At 46.4% G+C, this 15,930-nt stretch overlaps 1 protein-coding gene across 1 annotated transcript; it reads right to left on the reverse strand.

The window, feature by feature from the left end:
- Window positions 1-67: 67 nt before the first annotated feature.
- On the reverse strand, window positions 68-14,509 carry Znf2 (zinc finger protein 2). Its single transcript, XM_027919792.2, has 5 exons — window positions 14,414-14,509; window positions 6,412-6,483; window positions 5,494-5,620; window positions 3,331-3,444; window positions 68-2,841 (listed from the first exon to the last, which is right to left on the reverse strand). The coding sequence occupies exons 2-5, from the start codon at window positions 6,442-6,444 to the stop codon at window positions 1,835-1,837; spliced, it is 1,281 nt and encodes a 426-aa protein (XP_027775593.1). The 5' UTR covers window positions 6,445-6,483; window positions 14,414-14,509; the 3' UTR covers window positions 68-1,834.
- Window positions 14,510-15,930: the final 1,421 nt, after the last annotated feature.

Genomic DNA, 15,930 nt, shown 5'->3' on the forward strand with positions numbered 1-15,930 from the left:
GGAAGTACATGATTTCCAATGTGTTTTGAACAAGACAGTAAAAGAAAGACTCAGAACACTGAGACAGTTAGATGCCAAGTTTGTTCATTGTTCCTTTTATTTTCTGATTGACACTGTTAAATTGTATCAGCTATTATCCACATCTACAGATTCTGTGACACATTTTTCTTCAAGTTGTTTCAGAAGTCCACACATGAAGTCTTCCTTGCCACCTACCTGCTCTAAGGAGGATCAACATTAACTAGTGTGTTAGTAGGTTAGGAGGGGTATGTTTGGCAATTCAGTTTCTTGAATCTTTCACTTCTGGGGAAAACCACCTTGCTCCCTGGGATTCATAGGATCTGAGTCCATAGCCTTTCAGAACCACATCCTTTCCCAGGCTTCTCCCTAACAGGGAATACGGATGCCCCAAATCCAGTGTGCCTAGTACCTGATCTTCAGTAAAACAGAAATAAAGGGCTGGGCCCAGGGAGTAGAAGAGTTTTGGAGTAAGTATATGAAGTTTGGTAATGGGGACTGAATTAAGGCAGATCTTAAATGTTCAAAGAAGTTTCCATTAAATAGGGAGCTATTTTAGGTCTTGAATAGGCAATTATGATAGTGGTCCCTAGAGTTAGTCAAATACTAAGGTTCCCATTTACATTCTGAGCTGCCAGGTGCTGGATGCTAGTGCTTAAAAATACCTCCTAAGTTCTAATAGCTTTCTCTTCATGGTGACTTTGGAGGTTGAATATTCTAAATGATGAGGATGGGATGAGACCGACTGACCCACTTCAGTTTGGATGTGACACAGATCTTTGTTCATTTAGGAGTTGTTTGTTACTGCAGCACAGCTTAGCATATCACTCTTCAGTCACATAGAGGGAAAAACTAGAATTAGGAAGTGCCTATTGTTGTCATGGGAGCCTGGGACAATAAAGGTATGGGCTGGACTGTGAAAACTGAGGAAAAGGATATGAATCCAAGAGGGGTTTTGAATGGAGAACTTGATATTCATTCTGATAAATACTTACTGAGGTCCTATTATTCACAAGGCACTGCATGAGATACATGTAAGTCACATTCCAAGTGCTTACAAAATAGTTGGGGATATAACACATGTACGTAAATTATAAAACAAACCTTAGAGCATAATGGTAAAGAAAACAGACTCTGAAAGCAGACCTGGCCTCACCTTTTGGAGCCGTGTCACCTTGGGCATGTGATTTAATCTCCCTGAACTTCAGTGTGCTCATCTGTAAAATGCACACAGCAACAGCACCTGTTTCAGAGCTGTGAGAGGATCCATCAATCCAGTCCTTGTAAAACTCTTAGCTGAGTGTTTGCCCCATAATAGGTGCTCAATAAGTGCTCCCTACAAGTAGTAGTATTGAGAGATCTAAAATCTGGGGCAGAAGAGAACAAGGTCAGGGCCCAAAAAAGCTCTAAGAGAGGGACTAACAGTTATAAAAACTGCTCTGAAAGAACAGTGCTGCTCTGGTATAACGGTGCCTTCCTCCCCTGTTGCAGCCTCTAGGTATTTAAAGTCTTCTTGTTTGTAGTGCTGGGATCAAATCCAAATCCATGGCGTCTTCTGCCTGCTAGGCAAGTGCTCTACCAATGAGCTACAGCATCATTTGAATCTGCAGCAACATTTCCTGATGTCTGCATCCCACATCAGTCCTATCCCACAGTAGACACAGAGTGCTACTCAAACACTGGGGGGCAGAGGCAGGGCAGAAGAACAGTATCTGGAGTGGGCAGAGTGAGCAAATTTGTGGGTTTGCTTGTGACAGGGGAAGCCTATCTTGTATTTGTATGGTGCTCCTTCGCCAGACTCAAGCTTCCACCCAACTCAATCTATTCCCTGTTTTGCGTAACGCCGCTGATGCTGAATAACTGAAGATTTCGAGCTGAAGACTTTCCCACACACGCTGCACTCAAAGGGCTTCTCCCCAGTGTGAACTCTCTGATGCCGCGTGAGCCGGCACCTCTGGCTGAAGGCTTTCCCACACTCACCGCATTCGTATGGCTTGTCTCCAGTGTGGATCTTCTGATGCTGTGTAAGGGAGGAGCGGTCAAAGAAGGCTTTCCCACATTCACTGCACTGATAGCGCGGCTCCCCCGCGTGAGCTTTTTGATGTCTGTTCAGGGATGAGACGCCATAGAAGGCTTTTCCACACTCATTACATTCATAGGGCTTCCTGCCTGTGTGGATGAGCTGATGGCGAGTAAGAATGCTTTTCTGGCTAAAGGCCTTCCCACACTGACGACACTCATAAGGACTTTCTCCAGTATGAATTCTCTGGTGTCGAGTGAGTGACGAGCGGTCAAAGAAGGCTTTCCCACACTCGCTGCATTTGAAGGGCTTCTCTCCCGTGTGAATCCGCTGGTGCACGGTGAGGGATGACCGGTCAAAGAAGGCCTTGCCACATGCACTGCACTCGAAGGGGCTCTCCCCGGTGTGAGACATCAGGTGTCTGCTGAGGCTGCTTCTGTGACTGAAGGCTTTCCCACACTCCTGACAGTCATAGGGCTTCTCTCCAGTGTGAGTCCTCTGGTGGCGCACAAGTGAGGAGTGGTCGAAGAAGGTCTTCCCACAGTCACTGCACTCATGGTCTCTCTCTCTAGGGAGGGCTTTCTTGGGTGGGGCTGACCCTTGCTGCAAGCTTGGATCCCGGGACAGCAGTTTCTTGCAAGGTTCCACTGTGGGCCTTTCCCTCTCCACTTCCAACCCACCAACCAGTGCTTGAACTTCAAGTTTAGGACACAGAGGACTTTGCCTGTCAACGCTTCCCCTCCGTGTTCCTTCTGGTTTCTCTTCTTCTGAAGCATCTTGAATCTTGGGCTTGGTCCCCCAGCCTGGAACAAAGAGAAGACACAGATGTGGTTTCTTCCCTGGGGTAGGAAATGTTCCAGTGGAAAGAAGAGGAACTCTGATGATTCTGAGGCACAGCATTGCTTGCTTCCACAAAGAGTCTCATGCTCCAGGCCTGAGAGTTGGGAACGAAGCATAACGTGGGGAAGCAGGCATTGAGAATATAGGAGAATGTCCACTGAGAGCACTGCTAGGATAACTAGGAGAGTAGGCCAAGTGGAGAGGACAGGGACCCAGGAATATCAGAGTGTGAATGGGCAACGTGATAGAGCTGAGAAAATTAGTGACTGGTGAATACAGATGAATAATACTAAGGTGTAGAGGAGACCAGGGAGAGCAGACAGGTGGTACAAAATAAGCACTGCAGCAGAAGACCTGACCTTGGAGCAAAGATGATACCCAATGTTCCTCCCACCCACGTGAATAACAAACACAGAAAACAAAACTGCCCTGACCCGTTCCTACTCAGTTACCTAGAGAGACATTCTCTGGACACTTTCTGTCCTCAGATCCATGAAGACCCTCTGTCCATGGCTCGATCCCTCTCTTCAACTGAAAAATCACATCGGATTGAGGAACTGGAAGTCCTGCTCAAGGAGAAAGAAACAAGCCAGGTGGTTGTATGTGATGAGAACATGCAGCTGCTCCCAAGCTGGTTCCTGGCCTCCAGGTCTTTCACAGAGACGATGCAAAAGGCCAGAATGCAAAGCACAATGCAGAGGAATCTCTAAGAGGAGGTCAGGCCTGAGTCTCTAGAAAGGAGGGATTGGCAATCCACTTGAGTTCATGTGGAGTGAGTGGGAAGCTTCCTGCATGGGCACTGTAGGGAGAAGGTGCTTGGCTGGGGGAGGTGAGAAAAAAGAAGGATCATCTTGGGTAGAAAAGTGTAAGGAAGATGCTCATTTTGTTTATTTACGTTTATTATTATGCTTTTTAAAAACAAGTCAATTGTTAATTGTAGGAAAATCAGAGGTAAGTACAAGTAAAAAGAAAAATCACCTTTTGCACTTTGTATTTATATTTTCTTCCTATTCATTTTGATTCCGAAAGGTACCCATAGAGAAATAAAATAAAATACCCATAGATAAAATTGGACAATGGAATAATACTGATTTGTAAACTGGATTTTTTTCACTTAATAATGAAATTATTTCAATTAGCAATTTAATGGCTACATGGCTTTAATTAGCCCGTTTAATGGTTATAATACTGCACTGTATGGCTTAACCTAACTTATCTGACGAATCACCTGCTAACAGACATTTCAGACTGTTTTTAATGTTTTGTTACTAACACACAATGGTACAATGAACACCTGCATGCTGATAACTGAATCCATAAGCCTATTATTTCCCTAGGATCAATCCCTGCCAGCAGACCTATCCATTTTTAGTTATATTAAAACAAACAAACAGATCCCCTGGTGAAAATAGGCTTGAGCTCCAGATTCCCTTGCACGGGAAGGCCCCACCGCAGGAAAGAGAGTGCTTTCTTACTGGTCCCAGGCACCCTTTACCTGGCGAGGTGCTGATTCTCTGCTGACAACATGGCCATGCCCCACCTCTGTGGCTCCTTGATTCTGACCTAAGGAATTCTACGCTTTCCATACTTCACCCTGCCACAGCCTGTAGCAGAGACTCAGCAGTCTCCCTTGGTACCTCCTGGACATCTTATTCTGTTGGGACACTGTGCGGCCTGCTGAAGCTAATTGAGGGATGTGTATGCTTGCTTTTCTGACCTGCTTTATATGAAATCTCCAAGGCCTTTTCTGTCCTCTTGTACTTATTTTCAGTCAGTTTCTAAAGCTGTGTGCTTTTTCAGCATCTTATTCTTTTTTTTTATTTGGATGGAGTCTTGCTATGTTGCCCAGGCTGGTCTTGAACTTCTGGCTCAAGTGATCCTCCTGCCTCAGCCTCTTGAGTAGCTAGATGACAGACGTGTGCCACTGTGCACAGTGTACAGTGTACATTTGTGAAGCTGCTGAGAGGTTCTCATTATCTACAGGGTCCCCACTTTACTTCTCGTTAACACCTGACATCAGCAATAGGTTTTAATTGCACCTGTCACACAAGTCTTTATAATTCCAAAGTGCCTCCCATGGGCATATCTCTAAGACAGTCCTCAAGGCAAATGCGCAAAATCAAACACATCTCTGGTGACCTACAGACACACAACCACTGTGTCCCCACCCTACATCCCCTCCTTTTGAAGGGAGACACTTCTTTTCCTCCCATTGGTTTTCATGAGGGGAAGTCTCCATTTAGTAAGATGGTCCTTTCCCTACTGCTTAGTCCTTAGGACAGTGCTAAAGGTGTCACCTGGCTGGCAAGCTGAGAGAAGACTCAGGCACATGTAACTTTTCTACTCAGCCCTCTGGAGAGCCAGCTCCCTGCCCCCAGGATAACTCTGCTCTGTCCCCTGGCCCTCCCTGTTTTGTGGGGGCAGGTTGCTGAGCAAGGGCCCTGTGGTTGACTAGCACATCTGTCCAGTGCTGGGCTCAGTGTGAAGCCCACCACTGCCATACACCTAAGCCACGTCCTCCAGCTCTTCCATTCTCTCTACAGTGACTCAGAATGCAGGTATGGGGAGATGCACTGATTCCTCGGCCCCACACCAGCGTGGGCAGCTCCCCTTACCCAGCGAGACGATGCTCTCATAGTTCTCCAGCATCACCGCCTTGTAGAGGGCTCTCTGAACGGGGACCAGATGCCTCCACTCTTCATCTGTGAAAATCACAGCCACGTCCTCGAATGTCACAGATCCCTGAAACACAATCACATACCCCCTTACTCATGAGCCTTCTTGTCACTTGGGCCAGACTGAAATGGCATAAAGATGACAGCCCTGGAGGATGTAGCGGGGCATGGGGCCATGGCTCTGACAAAGCAGGGCTCTGAAGTATCTGGAAAAGGCACCGAGTCACCCAGGACAAGAGTTCCCAGTTGCAATCCTGCATCTTTACCCTGGTTTTAGAAGCCTGGATGAGTGTCTGTAAGTCCTGGGACAGAGTGAGAATTCACAACTCTCCGCCCTTGAACAGGAAGCTGCATGTCTCCACTCAGTAAGACTCTCTTCGGGACCCTGGAGGCCTTACTGAGGTGCCCTACAGCATGGTCCACAGCACCCACCCTACCCAGCACCCCCTGGAACATTGGGGCCCACTCTCAGTGCATGTGTGGATACACTCCTGGACGGGCGGGGTAGAGCCAAGACTGCTCCCAATCTTCCCCTTGGCCCTGAGCTGTCAGCTGCTAGACAGACCACTCAGAGCTACAGCTGCAGGGGTCGGGTCCAAGGGGACCAGGCTTGAGACAAGAGATGGACATTGAAGGACACCTCAGGGAAGTCCTCCCTGTGGAGTGCTTGGTCCACCTGGTGGGGGCTGACCAAAAGTTCCAGGAGAGAGAAAGACAAGTGGTGACATTCTGGAGATTTGTTAGTGTACTCCAGAAACACTAAAGTCCCCGGCGAAGGAAGTATCTCAGGAGTACAGCGCTTGTGTAGGCCTGGGCTCATCCCCAGCACTGGGAAAAGAAACATGAGGTCCTCCTTACCTGGCACGTGGCAGATGGCACTGCAGCAGCCATTCCCTCCTGTGTGCACTCCCAGAAGCAAAGGGCAGAGTCCTGACAAGGCAGGGTGTGGGTGAGAAGGCAGCCATGAGAAAGGTCTGTCCTGATATGTCACCTCCTGACTCTCTAGTGCCAGTGGCCATGTCCCCACCCTCTTTCAAACACCCACAGAAGGGCAGCCAAGGTAGAGCTAGGCTAGGAGCAGCCCTGGCCAATCACTGGGTGGGAGCTAGGCCATGGGTGCTGCGAGTTAGACTACATGTGGTGCTTGTTTTCACAAGTTCCTTGGGAAAGAGGTCTGTACCCAGGAGTCAAGAGAGCGGTAAGGCTCGCAGTCAGAATGGCAAGAATCCCAGTAATAATAAACACTGGGGAGGAGGGACACAAAAAGAACACTTCACTCTGTGGGGGACTGTTCATTAGCACAACCACTGGAAATCAGCATGGAAGACCCTCAAAAGAACAGGCACGGACCCAGCTACCCCACCATATGACCCAGCTGTACTGTTCCTTGGTATTTATCCTGAAAAATTAGCGATCACATGCATGTCCGTGTTTATAACTGCAGAATTCCCAACAGCCAAATATGGAACCATTGAGGTGTTCCTCAACAGATGGATGAAGAAAATATGGTATGAATATACACCATAAAATGTGGAGTTTTACTGAGCCATAAGAAAAATGAAATTATGTCATTTGCAGGAAAATGGATGAAACCGGAGACCATTAAGCCAAATTCAGAAGGTCAAGCACCCTATGTTCTCCCTCACATACAAAAGCTAAAGAGGAAAAAAGGTAAAGAAAGGTGGGGGAGGGCTGGGGATGTGGCTCAAGTGGTAGCGCGCTCGCCTGGCATGCTTGCGGCCCGGGTTCGATCCTCAGCACCACATACAAACAAAGATGTTGTGTCTGCCGAAAAAAACTAAAAATAAATAAATATTAAAAAAAAAAAAGAAAGGTGGGGGAGCAGAGATCTAGTGAAAATCAAAAGTAGATCAGCAGAGGAGAGGGACCAAGAGATGGGGGGATGGGGAGGAAGAGGGAAGTGATGAGTGATGGGGCAGGGGAGATATTGGTCAAATGCCATTGTTATATTGTATGCATGAACAAATATGTAACAACAAATCCCATCAGTATGTATAACTATAATGCACCAGTAAAAAAAAAAGTGGAAAGAGAAAAATAAGCATTAAGATTCAGAGGTCATTTATCCAACACTGCCCTGAGTGTTCACTGGACAAAAACCATAAACAATTCTGTAAGTGACTGTATGCAGGAAACACACCCAGCAAACCCCACAACCTCTCCAAAGGAAAACACACTCCACTCCAGTTCCTGCTGAAGGAGCAGCCCTCATTTTGTACCATGTGACCCTGCATCTCATTCCTGGAGCCACAATGACTGGGTGGGTGACACAAGTATCAAACTAAGGAGTGATCCAGCCTGAAAAGATGACATCCTTGCACGGGAACGTGACCAGGGAGTGTCAAGACAGCATGTGGCAATGAGTTGAAGGAGTCTCAAGGTCCCCAAGTAGCCATGGAACCAGAGGAAGAAGAACCCACGGGCAGTGGGAGGCACAAGCAGAATAAAGTTCATGTCAGTGGGACGAGGAGCAGGGGGGAAGGACAGCCTGACCCACTAATGGAGACTGAACCAGGCCCTGAGAGTCCCTGGGAAGCGTTTCTGGAGTTGGTGGGTGAATGGGGAGACAGTAGGCCAGGGAAGATGGGGGAAGGTGGGCTTGTGGCTCACCAATAGCTTTCCTGCAGTCAAGGGAAAGGGTCACTGCTCCCTGTGAGTCATTAATTCATCCACTCAACCAGCAGTTATTTGGCACCAACTGTTTATAGCAAGTAAAACATGTGCAAGGAGCATTCCTTGCCTCCAGGAGCCAAGAGCCCTGAACTCAGGTCAGGGAAACAAAAAGGCATTTCCCTGCAGGATAGGTAAGTGCTGTAAAACTGTGAAGGCCCCACAGGGCTCCCCTGACCAGCCCCGAGAGGGGGTGGGGACACTGCAGCTCTCCTGGTAGAACCAGAATTTATGCAGTTTTGAGGTGGGGAGGGAACAGGGAAAAAAACTCCAGTTATTGAACACTAAAGAGGCAGATCTTCACGTGGAAAGGATTAAGAACTGAAATCCGTTTGGAAGAGCAAAAGTCTAGACTGTGAGCAGGGCTAGGAAAAGACGGAGAAGCATAGGCCACCTACATCAAGGGCTTTTCACAACCCCTGCCCACAGGCAGGGGTCCTGGAGGGATCACAGTCAGACCATGCTTTAGAAAGATCACTGACTTGTAGTGAAGACCTGAAACACAGTTGGTTCTCAGTATCTGTAGGTTGGTTCTAAGACCCCCATAAATACCAAAAATAAATCCCACCCCACCCCCAAAAGGGCTTCATGTAAAATTTGGGGTCGGGCCTGAGAATATAGCTTAGTGCTGGAGCACCTGCCTAGCATGCACACCCCAGCCTTATACACACACAGGGATTTCTAGGAAATATCAACTTTACCTGCAATTTTTTAAAAATATTTATTTTTTAGTTGTAATTGGACACAGTAACTTTATTTCCCTTATTTATTTTTATGTGGTGCTGAGGATCAAACCCAGGGTCTAGCACATGTGAGGCGAGCTCCCTACCCCTAAGCCACAACCCCAGCCTCTGCAATTTTTTTTTCTTAAAGAAAAAACTGAAGCCAGGTGCAGTGGCACACGCCTGTAATCCCAGCAGCTCGGGAAGCTGAGACAGGAGGATCACGAGTTCAAAGCCAGCCTCAGCAAAAAGCAAGGCACTAAACAACTCCATGTAGACTCTGTCTCTAAATAAAATACAAAAAATAGGGCTGGGGAAGGGGCTCAGTGGTCGAGTGCCTCTGAGATGATCCCTGGCACCCCAAAAAATAAATAAAAGGAACTGAAGATGTAAGTCAGTGATAAACTGCCCCTAGGTTCAACCCCCCGGTACAAACAAAACAAAACTGAAGGAAAGAACATACACAAAATATTAAGCGAAGAATGCACAATCTTGAGATTAGATATTTGTGCGTGCACGTATGTATAGAAAAAGGAAGAACACATTGAAATGGAAGTGGAATTTGAGAAGTGGAATTATGAGGGATTTTTATTTTACTTTAACAATTCTTCATATTTCCTGATTTTTTTAAAATTCACTTTGGTGCACAAGAAAACAACAGGAAGGAAGAGGGGTATGCAGCCTTGACAGCAGCCCGGGAGTGCTACCCCTGGAAGGCTCCACCCACAACGCTGGTCCCTGGCCAGCCTCAGGGAACTTTGATTTTGAAAGGGTCCCCCAGTTCCCTAAGAACCCAGGACAGTTGACTCTGCCTAAACCCTGTGTGCAAATGACCTGGTTTATGGTAACATATGCTTTCCTGCTGAAGATCTAGAATTCTGGTGTGTGTTAGGCAGAGGGCACTATGAGCAACCTTTGATAAAAACCTTGGACCCTGAGCTTCCAATGAGCTGCTGCGTTTTGTTGTCAGGGAGGGATGTGCTTTGTGTCACCTCTCATGGGAGGGAGGGAACACAAGCAAAGCCACACATGGATTCCTCCAGATGCTGCCGGGGTGTCCTCCCTTATGATGGGCTGTGTATCCATGCAGGGTTGCAGTCACAGTCTGAGCCACAAGTACAGCTACAGGCTGAGTCCCCAGGCCTTGTGAATCTGTGAATGTGGGGTGATCTTGTGGACACGGCACTCTGAGTAGCTGTGGCAGGATGGAATTAGAGGAGGCAAGAATGGCGGAGACCAGTGAGGAGACTGATAATTAAGGAAAAGTGATCAGCAGCTGAGCAAAAGCAGTGGCAGCAGAAATGGAGAGAAGGGACACCATTGACAAGATACCAAGAACAATAGGTAATAGCCTGGAAGCAAGGTGATGCCTTCTGGGTCACAGATCTGAGCAGCGGTGCAGAAAATGATGTCATTCGTGCAGGTGAGCAATAGGGAAGTAGGCTGAAGGGATGGCTATTGAGGACAGTTGGGGATCAATCCCACATCCTGAAATAACAAAACTCAGATGACTTTGGCTCCCCTTGGCTAAATTACAAATATTGGAATTGCTAAATGAAATAGCTCGGTATAGAAAAGTTAATATAAAGTGTACCAAAAGTGGACATAGTATAAAGCCAATGCTTAAGTCTTCAGTTATATCAAAAGTACTTTCTATCAATTACAAAACTTTTCATAGAGAATAGATGTACCCTTGTAGTACACACTTATTCATTCATGTAAGCAGAAAGAAAGGAACTCAGGGGGCAAGGATAAGCCAAGTAATTCCAGAAACAGAAGCTGCTTGTCCCACACAGGGAGGACAGGTCAGAACATGGGCCACTCAGAAGAGTGAGGCAGAGGAAGCTATGCTCCTGTCCACGAGCCAATCCGAATCCAAACATGCCAAGTAATTGTGGAGACTTAATCCTCCCTCCCTGAGATGGGCCATCCAGCTTGATGACTAATTACCAGATATTCACAAGAAACCATGAAGTTTTAAAAACTGCCAAAACTCAAGACCAATATGTATAAATTACTGGTCTGTTAGCTTCTAACTCTAAAATGGCTCTATTATATCGTTGGATAAGTTTGGGGATTTTTCTGGTTTATTGGTCTATAATCTAAGCAGATATCCTTTTGGGAAAATACCTCATTATGATATACAGTTAAAAGATGCAAGACAGACATGGATTATTTAATAATGTGTTAACACTGGCCACCTCAAGGGTGGACACTGGTTTGCAGAAACTGAAACCTATGTGACAGGCAAAATCTTAAAGAAAAAAATCTGACTTAGAGTTTAGTGTAACAACAACAACAAAAATCTGAACCTAAGAGAGATTGGGGTTTGAATCTCCTTAGGAGGAGGCAGAGAGTGATATAAATGCAAATATAAACAAAGATATATCCTCAGATGATAATCAGAGCCTATAACTAAGACAGTTTTCTTTTCCTTTCTAGTCTGTTAAGAGTCTTCTATGTCCAGGAGGGTGTTCAGATATTGACTCTTGAGCCCTACGAAGACATCTGAATTAATATTTAGAAATACAGATGAGTACAGTCATTAGGAGTCCAGGCTCTGGTGCCAGATTGCCTGAAATCAAACTCCAGCTGTGCTTCATCCTACCTCTGTGACCTTAGAAAAGTTTCCTACCTTCTGTCTCAGCTTGTCAATCTGCAACAGAGGATTAATGATACAATGTGTGTAACTATCTTGATGCTTAAGTAGGATGATACCTAAAAAGCATTGAGAATAATGTGCTAAGTAAATGTTAGCATTAGCTAAAAGTGATGTGACCATCTGGGCAGGCAGAAAAAATTAAAATGGAAAATATTAATTACATTATGTTGTTGCTTTAGGTCTAAGTGTAAGTATATTAAGAATTTTGGAAGACAAGTTATTTGTATATGTTGTCCAAAGCACTGAAACTTTTTGTAACAAATAAAACTACATCTGAGGTTATAGTTGGAGTTGCTCAATGCTTAAATGCTTAAAGACAATTTTCAAGATTTTATTAGACTGATTTTAATAAGCTGAGCATTGAACAAATCATAAATGGTGTCCAACATGAAATCTCCCCAAGTGTTAAAGTAGCAGATCTTCCCAAAGCGCTCATCATCCCAGGTAGACTTCACTCCCCACAGGTCTGGACCATAGCAGCAGTTGCTTCAGTAGGCTCCTGCTGAAAACTCGGGACTCCACAGCACACCAAGCTCACGTGGAGTCACTGTCAGCAAAGGGTCACCTCTACTGCTTTCTCTTTTCCTATTCCTGGATTTTGGAGTATCAAATGTATCAAATTCAAATCCACACTCTATATCTTTAAGTGACCCTTGTGGTTGCCTAAAAAGCTTTTAATACTCCCATCTTGGCCATGTACCTATTCCAAACCTGTCTTCTCTTCTATATACCTATTCCAAACCTCCACGGTTACCATTCGACTTCAGCACAACTTTGTCTTCTACTATACTGAAGATGTGCAAGAGCAAATTTCGAGGGAGGCAGGACCATGTGGTAGAAAGCACTTGGAAGGCAGGTTTAGTAGTATTAACCATGAAGCCTTGGGCAAGTTACTTAAGGCAACCATTGGCCCAGATGTATACTATCTAACTCCAGAATAATTATAAATAGGAAATGAGACAATATAGAGTACTTATCACACAGTTTTTCCAATAAATGAAAGTTCTCTACCCTGCTACTGCCCATCACCAACCCATTCATTATTCATTCATACCACTATCAACAACTATTAACAAGTATCTGCCATGTGCTGGGCTGTAAGGTGCTTGAGGCCAGCAAGACAGATCTGTCTCCTGGACTTGAGTTTATGTACTACCCCCACTGTCCAACTTTCCTTCTCATTTGTTTCCCTCAGAATCTGCTACCTGCTAATGCAGGCTCTCTTTTCCCAGCATCTCCCTGCTCTCTAGAAGTTTCTTCTCACCCCTTCAAGCATATAAAAACCTCCTCTAGCTGAATCCCATGGCCTCCCTCCAGCAAAACAGTTCTCATTTAGGTTTTCCTTCACGATCCAACTTCCTGGGTGAGTAACTCACCTTCTGACTCCATGTCTTCACCATTGACTCCACTCAAATCCCTGTCAGTCACTCTTGCCTCTCACACATCTGAAACCACATGCTTCAAAATGAAAACTCTGGCATGAATTCCAAAGATCTTTTCCTTACTTCTCTACAACTTCTGACTGGATAAGTTTCTGCCTCTTCAACCAGTTACAGTAGCTGCCTTGATGCTGCTTGGGTCTCACTTTTATTCCTACCTCTGAAACTTCTGTCTTCCTGGCTCCTTTGTCGCATCTTTGCCTTAGAAACAAGGATGATTCCCATAGGTTGGTCTTTATGCAATGTTTTTCTTTCTATCCTGGGGATATTCACCCACATCCAGGGCTCTATTTTCCACCTCTACAAAGATAGTTCCAAACTCCAATCAACTCCTTTTCCGAACTCATCTTTTATTTCCAAATGGCTACAAGTTTTGAATTAGGCATGAGCTGAAAACCACCTTCCTCTACACAGTTCCCATTAACTCCTCTCCCTGCTTTTTCTATCAGATGTTCTATTATCCTCCCAGGTGTCCCAACTCCAAACTCTTACACCTCGCTCTCTCTTCTCCCAAATCAAGTCACCAGGCCCTTTAGACTCTTTTGCAATGTCATTCGTACCCTCTCCCTACCACTAACACCATGAAAATTCAAGTCCATAACTGCTCGCTTCAGAACGGAACCCTGCCATTATTCTCTTCCACTCTAATCCTGAATGTGACCACTAGAGTGACTATCCCTGTCAGTCTTCTGGTCAGACCCATAAAATCTGGTCTGATTATTGGGTCTCGGGGGACACCCTGTGCTCTGGCCTCCGTGTACGCTTCTTCACTCTGTCTCCTGCTATTCCTCCAAATTTGCCCCCCAGTAAAATTCGTCTCCCTCAAGTCTGCCTATCACTTTGGTACTCCTTTTACATCCCCCCCCCCCCCCCACAATTCCTACCTCGTACATAAATCCAGCCCCTCGATCGCGCCCTCGGGCACAAACTCAGGACAGGAGATTTAATGACGAATGTAAGGCGCTTTTTGGGAAAGAGGCAGGGCTAGGTGGGCGGCACTCTAGACTGGGTGTCAAGCCCACCCACGGTCATTAGCCCCCCGTTAGGGAAAGAAGAGACCGCAGAGCGGAGGAGGACCCCGCAACCTCCACCCCGAAAGTCCAGGATCTGGCGCGCAGTGGGTGCGCACCGCAGGACCGCTGGCAACAGTGCCACAGCACACACGGCAGGGGACAACTTTGCGTCCGCACCTTTCCAGCGGGGACGTGGCCACACACATCTGCAGACTGGCTCCGCCCGCGCCACCCCGTCCTCTCCTACAGCGCCTCCCCCAAACCCCCAGCGTCCCCTTCTCTCGGCCGCTGCGCTCACTTGGCTCCTGGAACAGACAGACCCGCAACCCTCACCTCCGGCACAGAGTGCTCGGGACCGGGAAGACGGCACCCCTTCAGGTCGGACAGCAGTGCGCCTGTGCGAAGGCCCTGGCGGCCGCGCTCCCAACCAAGGCGCTGTCTTCGCGGGACTCCAATTCCCAGAAGCCCCGGCGGCCGGCGCGCCTAGAGATGACGTGTAGGACCGCGCAAGCGCACGCGCCGGAGAAAGGCTCCGGGGCTGACACGACCCCGCCCGCCTAGTGGTCTACCTAGCGGCAGAGGTGCAGCTGCCTGGGAGGCTTAGGGTCGCCCTGAAGTATGCCCACGTGTGATGCCACATTCCTCCAGCCCTCCATTTATAGAGTTGTCCGAAGGAAATGCGACCCTAACCTTGGGCACAACGAAGGCGATATCCAGTCTTCTGGCTCCGCTTCCGCCTGTCCATTTGCAGGAATTTGATTCTGAGATTTGGGGAGAGAGGTTTGGAGTTTGGTTCTGAAGATTGCGCTATGGCTGAGGGAGGGTCTGCGCGCATATTTGTACCGGAAGAAAAGAAGGGCCCACGGTAGTACGTGTACTTAACTGGGCAGCGGGAACTGAATCCCCAACGGTTTGAACACACCAACCTGCCTCTCGTGGTGCTGCTGGAGAGGCCCAGGCTGGAGACGTGGCCGATTCTTAACCGCGGAAGAGTATGAAAAGATCCAGAGGTGACTCTACTGCGCCGCTAAAGAGCCACCGAGCTACATGGAGCTTCAGAGAGGCTAAAAACTACACAAAGAAGGTGAAACTCTTACTTCAGGAACAAGTCTACTTTTTCACTTAAAAAAAAAAAAAAAAAAACCTCAATTGCTTATTGTTAAAAAAAGATGCTGCCCAAAATGAGCTCATGACCCAGTGATAAAATTAATATTTGAAATTACAATACAATGCAGTATGTTCAATAGGGGAAGTACAAGCGAGGAAACAACTAACTATGGCTCAGAAAGGTGTATCTAGTGCACTTGAATAATGAATATTTGTTAAGAAAGTGCAATCTATGCAGAGAATAGCACATGCAAGGTATAGACTAGAGAATGAAAATGCAAAGAATTAATAGCAAGATGAACAGCTGGTGGATAAGGTTCAAGGGCTGATTATAGTATCCTGGTGTCAGGCTGAAGCAGACTTAGTTGTACTGTCCGGGCTTTCCTAGGAGAGTAGAACTTGATTAAAGTCATGACATCTAAGATATATTTTCTTGCTATTTTGATGGTGGTTTTTAGTATACATTTAGCCTTATATTGACAGGAAACTTTGGAGGTCCTAAATGAGTTTCCTTCTAGAGTTCCTCATCCACTGGTAGGGCCTACATCCTAGGTTTTATTGTCCCAAGTAACTGTCAAGGTGGAAGTTTATGACTCCATTTCCCTACAACTATATGTGCTTATGTATGTTACTAAATGGGATGTAAATGGATATATTGTATAGCATCTTCTAACAGCCTGCCTTAAAAGACAACTAAAAAGGAACTGTTATTCATATGACTACAAGAATGACTCAGGGCTTTA

Source organism: Marmota flaviventris, chromosome 14 (genome assembly GCF_047511675.1).
Source record: "Marmota flaviventris isolate mMarFla1 chromosome 14, mMarFla1.hap1, whole genome shotgun sequence".
NCBI lineage: Eukaryota > Metazoa > Chordata > Mammalia > Rodentia > Sciuridae > Marmota > Marmota flaviventris.